This window comes from Arachis duranensis, chromosome 9 (genome assembly GCF_000817695.3).
Source record: "Arachis duranensis cultivar V14167 chromosome 9, aradu.V14167.gnm2.J7QH, whole genome shotgun sequence".
Lineage (NCBI taxonomy): Eukaryota > Viridiplantae > Streptophyta > Magnoliopsida > Fabales > Fabaceae > Arachis > Arachis duranensis.
This window is the reverse complement of record NC_029780.3, coordinates 15,318,945-15,325,546: the sequence shown is the minus strand read 5'-3', so window position 1 is coordinate 15,325,546 and position 6,602 is coordinate 15,318,945. Positions and strand designations below refer to the sequence as shown.

Below are 6,602 nucleotides of genomic sequence, written 5' to 3'. Positions count from 1 at the left end.
TCTTCTAATTTTTCTTCAATATTCATAATTTTAGTGGTGGTTTTACTTTTAAATCTGTTATGTTAATTATGTTTTGAAATTTTTCTTCCTTGGGATTCTCTTTTTCCTTATTTCTTTGAAATTTTATGGATGTTAATATTTCTTCAAGCATATCTACTATAGAATTTAATTGTGGGTTAAAAGTATGATATAGATGTGGGGAATCATTTCCATGGTAACATTTTTTAGAAATTCCGTGTGAAAAATAAGTTTTTTCAGGTTTTTGAAGTCCTTCAATAAAACTTATAGTAAAATAAAGATTTTGAGAAAAATCATTTTGTATTCATTTTAAGAATTCAGTGTCATTATAATTAACATTGGCTAAAATCATTAGTTTTTGATCTATTAATTTTGATAACTTAATTATTTCTTCTCTTAAATCTTCTAATTTACTTTTTTCCATTCGGTGACGCTTTTCTTTGTGAAGAATTACGTTTTTAAGTGAAAAGTGTGGTTTTAGAATGTGTGATTTGAATTTTGCCACGTAAGCACATCTTTAAAACAACATCTGTATCCTATATTTCACTATATAATAAAGACATACATTCTAATAATATATATTATATTCAATAAAATAATGCGAATGTGAAAGAGAAAGAGAAAGAGAAAGGATAAGATGTTTAGATAAAAGTCATAAGAAAAACCGAATTTCACTGTAATTGGCTAATTGCTAATAAAAGTTCATGGCGTCAACAAAGGCACAAATAAACATATTTTTCTTTGTTGAACAAATATTAAACTAATAACTTTCAACTAACAAGTTCGCACGAGTAAATAAACTTATAAACATAAGCGCACTATTTGCCTCTTTGAACACTAGCTTTATATAATATGTCGATGTTAATTACACGCTAAAACTCAGTCATTAAAATAATTATCAATATAAAATATATATTAAAATTTAAAATAAAGTTAAATTACATATCTATCTATTCTATTATATAAAAATCGGATGTCGACCCTATTCGGAGACCTTCATTCTCTTCAAAGTAATGTCTTCGTCTATTCTATTTGAGACCTAAAACGATATCGTTGAAATCATTAAAATAAACAAAAGCAAGGACGAACCAACTAACCCACAAACTTTATTCTACGTTTTAAAATAAAAAAATCAATTCAACACGTGACCCAAACCCTTTCACATGGAGATTTAAGAATCTTCCCCGAACGAACTATAAGGTAAAAAAATAAAAAGTGCTCCAAATTGGACTAAAACAGGACCTATTTTCTCTGTTTCACACTTTCACTCTCTTTAATTCCTTTATATAAATCAACATCCACGTATGAAGGAGGAAAATTAAACAAAACTTGAACAACTACTAAAGCATACTCAAACGTCAAATCTGATATGTACGGAATGATGACCACGCATGCTTTGGGAACCAATGTGAATGTCCACGATCACGTTGAAACGACCGCCAAGTCGACGTTTCACGGCGTTCCTGATGCGGTGGGAGCGTCATTGCTTCCCCGGAGCTCGAGCTTTAAGAACATTTTTTTGGCGGAGAACTGGGCGGAGCTGCCACTCAAGGAGGACGACACGGACGACATGGTCATCTACGGTGCATTGCAGGAGGCTGCCACCACCGGGTGGTGCCCCGCCAGAGAGAATGGCGGCGTTGGTAGCGCGTCGGAGAAATTGGAAAATGAGGGCAAGGGCAATGGCATTGTGGAAGCGCGTGAGGTTGACGCGCTGGCTAAGGGCGGTAGAGGGTATAGAGGGGTTCGGAGGCGGCCGTGGGGAAAGTACGCGGCTGAGATAAGAGATCCGAAGAGGAACGGTGTGAGAGTGTGGCTTGGGACTTATGAGACGGCTGAGGATGCGGCTTTGGCTTATGATCGAGCCGCGTTCAAGATGCGTGGCTCAAAAGCCAAGCTGAATTTTCCTCACTTGATTGGGTCGGACGAAGTTGGTGAGCCGGTGAGAGTTACACTAAAACGGCGCTCACCCGAGACACCCTTGCCGTGCCCTTCTTACTCTTTCGATTACTGTAACAATGCAGAGAAGCGGAGCAAAATTGTTGGTCAGGGTGCAGTAGTGGCGGCCACGGCTTTAGAGCCCGCTAATAAAAGTATGTGGCAATTTTCCAGTCGGTGAATCTTGTGGCAACAACAATAAAAAGTATATTGATGGAAATTTATATGTAATTGTCTTTATGCTGAAGTTAATATTTAAGAATTATTAGATAATTTGATAAATTTAATTAGATCATCATCTAATAATTTTTAACTATTAATTTTATAGAAAGACAAATACACGTAAATTTATACCAAATATATTATATCATATTATCATATATATATTTGCATGATTGCATTACTTCTTTCTGGATGTGAATGCTGAGAATAGAAATAATAAATGTGTTATTTGTAAAGTTGAGTGAATTCAATCTATAGTGTTGGGGAAAATAATCGGTTGATAATATTAGTCTACAGAAATCATACCAAAATGAATGGTAAAATTGGTGTCACAAGATATACGTACCACTATACGATAGTATAAGTACCTAAATCTCACTGCACCATGTAATTTTTTTCTTGATCTTTTTTCCCCCAACTTGGATGATGAATTTCTCATTGTTTCTCTTGTTTTTGTTGTTACCATGATGATGCTTTGGGTTTTGCTACAATAAATCATTTTATTGTATCCTTAGAATGCAAATTTATTTATTTTAGGAGAACAAAATACAAAATCAAAAAAAATTACACGAACAATCGGAGAATTTGACTCAAGATATAGAAATAATAAAGCAAATTATAATCCAACAATTTAAGTTTTATCAACTCTTCAACTGAGATTGCATTGATTTGTTTGGCTCTCAACTACTACTCCAACTTCCTATCCAGAAAGTCGAATTCATTGTTGAAAATACTTACTTGTACTATAACATTTTTGTTCTATGATTATAATTTTTTATTTTTTTTAGTCACAGTAAAAAATTGTGACCATAGAAAATCTATGATCATAATTTTTTATCATAATAAAAAAATCTATAGTCACAATTTTTTAAAAAATTATGGTCTAAAAAAGTCTATGGTTACGAATTTATGGTAACTTAAATAGATCTATGGTCATAGTTTTAGAGGGTGATATAAAAAGGTATATAGTCACTGTTTTTAAAAAAAGAGTGACCTAAAAGGATTTATAATCACAATTTTGAGAGGTGACCTAAAGAAATCTATGGTCACAGTTTTGGAGAATAACCTAAAAGAATTTATAGTCACAGTTTTTTAAAAAAGGGTGACCTAAAAGGATTTATAGTCACAGTTTTGGTGGGTAACCTGAAGGGTCTATGGTCACTATTTTAGGAAGTGACCTAAAGGTATCTACAGTCATAGTTTTAGGAGGGGTGAACTAAAAGGATCTATAGTCACGATTTTACGAAAGAGTAACCTAAAAAGGTCTATGATCACGGTTTTGGAGAGTGAACTAAAGGCACCTATGGTCATAGTTTTGGAGGTGACCTAAAAAGGTTTATGGTCACGGTTTTTCGAAAAAGGATGACCTAAAAAGAGTCTATGGTCACATTTTTTGGGGTGGCCTAAAAGAGTCTATGGTCACGCATACGTGCCTGTCCTGTGTCAAACCTCCATTAGAGGGAGTTATCACTGCCGGAGGATAGACCGTGGGTGCCGTCGTTGCCTGTGGAAGGTCTCTTTGAGCTTGTCGTGTGTCTCCTCAGTCGTCGTCTGTTCGAGCTTTTTCTCTCTCTGTGTTTGTCCAAGCATAACGACCCTCTTGTCACTCTCTGTTCGAGCCCACTTCCCGTCATCTGTCGCCGTCTCTTTCCATTCCTCCGTCACCGCGACTTCCCTTCCTCTCTCGCAGCCGATAAGCACTACTGGTTCAATTTATTTCTGGTTGTTCAACTTATTTCTAAGTTGCTACATTGCTAGATTTAGGAATTTTGTTAATAGTTGAATTGAATGATTCTGTTAAAGATGGAACGATTCTACTTGTTCAATTTATTTTTTAGTTGCTGCCTTGCTGGGTTTTGGAAATTTATTATTAATAGTTGAATATGGAATAATTTTGCTTGCTTGTTCAATTTATTTCTGAGTTGCTGGCTTGCTGGGTTTAGGAATTTCGTTAATAGTTGAATTGAATGATTCTATTGAAGATGAAACAATTCTGCTTGTTCAATTATTTCTGAGTTACTGTCTTGTTGGGTTTAGGAATTTTGTTAATAATTGAATTGAATGATTTTATTGAAGTTGGAACAATTATGTTTGTTCAATTTATTTCTGAATTGCTGCCTTGCTAGGTTTAAGAATTTTATTAATACTGCGTTATTATGCCTTGCTAATTTTGTTAATAGTTGAATTGAATAATTATGTTAAAGATAAAACAATTTATTTGTTGATTCTGTTGAATTGTTTAATTTATTTGTTAATTTTTTTACTGTATGTTCATTTAGTTTGAATTCTTTGTTTAATTTTTCTGTTGTTGAATTTTTTATTTTGGATGTTGAATTTTTTTATTTATATTTTGTTGCTTATGGTTTGAATTTTTGTGTAGGTAGGTTTGTTGTTTTCAGTGTTGCTAAGTAATTACCTAATTATTAGAAGTTATTGCTATTAAAATTGAGGATAAAAAAGAACAAATATGTCAAAGCAAAGAATAAATTGACATTACAGTTCTGTTGATAATTAAATCAACTTGTAAAATAATTCACCGCCATTTACAAAAGTTTAGTCAAAACTTGGTCAAACATTGAAGGAAGTAAATTTGAAATGATTATTATGAAAGTAACTAGAAATGTTACAAAGGATCATGGTCAAATGTTCAAAGATTTACAGCTGGATAGTTTCTTCTACAACTTTCAATAAGTTACCACCTTATATCCAAGCTTAATCATTAAGCTTAGGTTACAACTTGTTTAGTTTTAAAATCGCCAAATACAACTATAAATAGGTGGTGCATCTCTTATATTTTGTGTCCCATATATATGAAAAAGAATGCTTAGTATTTGTTTTTGTAAAATTCTCTCCTTGTTAATATGAGTATTAGTGAGTTTGAGAAATTAAAAAAATATGATAGCGTCATTTATATGAGTGAGTGATTCTGGGGCCAATTAAGTGTGGGTATTATACTTACATTTGGTATCAGAGCTGGTTAATCCAGCGCCTGGTGTTTGAGAGTTTGTAAGGTGTGGGAGAGTTCTCACATAGTTGTTTATTCATAGAGTCAGTATGGCAAACACTTTCAATATTGTGTGGTCCGGTCCCAAGTTAGATGGGAAACTTGATTATAGTTATTGGGAGACTTTGATGTCTACCCATTTGAAGGCCCAGAACCTGTGAAACTTCATTGAACCAGGTTTGCAAGAAGGAGCAGATGCTGCTCAACAGAGGAGAGATCAATTGGCGCTATCTCAAATTCATCAAGGAGTAGATTATACGGTGTTTGGCAAAATAGCAAATGCCAAAAGTGCAAAGGAAGCATGGAACACGTTGAAGCTGTCATACAAAGGCGTAGATAAAGCTCAGAAAGCAAAGCTACAGTCTTTAAGAAGAGAATATGAAAGGTACGAGATGTCTAGCTCAGAAACCGTTGAGCAATATTTTACTCGTGTTGCAGATCTTGTCAATAAGATGAAAGTCTATGGAGAAGATATGCCCGATAGCAAAGTAGTGGAGAAAATTTTTCGCACCATACCAATGAAGTATGACCATGTGGTGACTACGATACTAGAGTCACACGATATGGACACCATGACGATTGCAGAGTTGCAAGGAACCATGGAAAGCCACATCAGTAGAATACTGGAGAAGTCTGAAAAATCAACCGAAGAAGCCCTGAAAAGCCGAGTGAATTTCAACAACGTTGCAGAATCAAACCGTACACAAGAAGGACGAGGTCGTGGTTTTAATTTTCAAAGTAGAGGCAGAGGAAGTTTCAGAGGTAGAGGTCGTGACAATTACAACCAAGGAAGTTACAACAATTTTACACCACCTAATCAAGGAAGAGGTGGAACGAATTTCAGGCCTGTCAACCGAGGAAGAGGTCGAGGCAATTTTTATCAAGAAAGAACCAATTTCAATTGTTTTCATTGTGGAAAGTATGGACACAAAGTAGCAGATTGCAGATTCAAAATGGTGAATAAAAATCAAGCACACGTTGCAGAAAATCAGTGATGAGCGGATAATTTGTACGCTTTTTGGCATTGTTTTTAGTATATTTTTGGTATGATCTAGTTAGTTTTTAGTATATTTTTATTAGTTTTTAGTTAAAATTCACTTTTCTGGACTTTACTATGAGTTTGTGTATTTTTCTGTGATTTCAGGTATTTTCTGGCTGAAATTGAGGGACCTGAGCAAAAATCTGATTCAGAGACCAAAAAGGACTGCAGATGCTGTTGGATTCTGACCTCCCTGCACTCGAAGTGGATTTTCTAGAGCTACAGAAGCCCAATTGGCGCGCTCTTAACGGCGTTGGAAAGTAGACATCCTGGGCTTTCCAGCAATATATGATAGTCCATACTTTGCCCAAGATTTGATGGCCCAAACTGGCGTTCAAAGTCACCCTCAGGAATTCCAGCGTTAAACGCCGGAACTGGCAC

The 6,602-nt window shown here is 34.8% G+C and overlaps 2 protein-coding genes across 2 annotated transcripts; both read left to right on the top strand.

The window, feature by feature from the left end:
* The first annotated feature begins 1,324 nt into the window (after nt 1-1,324).
* On the top strand, nt 1,325-2,229 carry LOC107464842 (ethylene-responsive transcription factor 13). The gene has a single exon (XM_016083799.3). The coding sequence runs from the start codon at nt 1,388-1,390 to the stop codon at nt 2,135-2,137; it is 750 nt and encodes a 249-aa protein (XP_015939285.1). The 5' UTR covers nt 1,325-1,387; the 3' UTR covers nt 2,138-2,229.
* A 3,003-nt stretch (nt 2,230-5,232) lies between these two features.
* On the top strand, nt 5,233-6,177 carry LOC107464832 (uncharacterized). The gene is made up of 2 exons (XM_052254205.1): nt 5,233-5,293; nt 5,360-6,177. The coding sequence occupies exons 1-2, from the start codon at nt 5,233-5,235 to the stop codon at nt 6,175-6,177; spliced, it is 879 nt and encodes a 292-aa protein (XP_052110165.1).
* Nucleotides 6,178-6,602: the final 425 nt, after the last annotated feature.

Bases quoted from the DNA above. Each gene is read 5' to 3' on its own strand.
- LOC107464842 (XM_016083799.3), top strand. From the start codon at position 1,388: ATGTACGGAATGATGACCACGCATGCTTTGGGAACCAATGTGAATGTC.
- LOC107464832 (XM_052254205.1), top strand. From the start codon at position 5,233: ATGGCAAACACTTTCAATATTGTGTGGTCCGGTCCCAAGTTAGATGGG. The intron at 5,294-5,359 runs GTTATTGGGAGA...TCATTGAACCAG, and splicing joins AGATGGGAAACTTGATTATA to GTTTGCAAGAAGGAGCAGAT.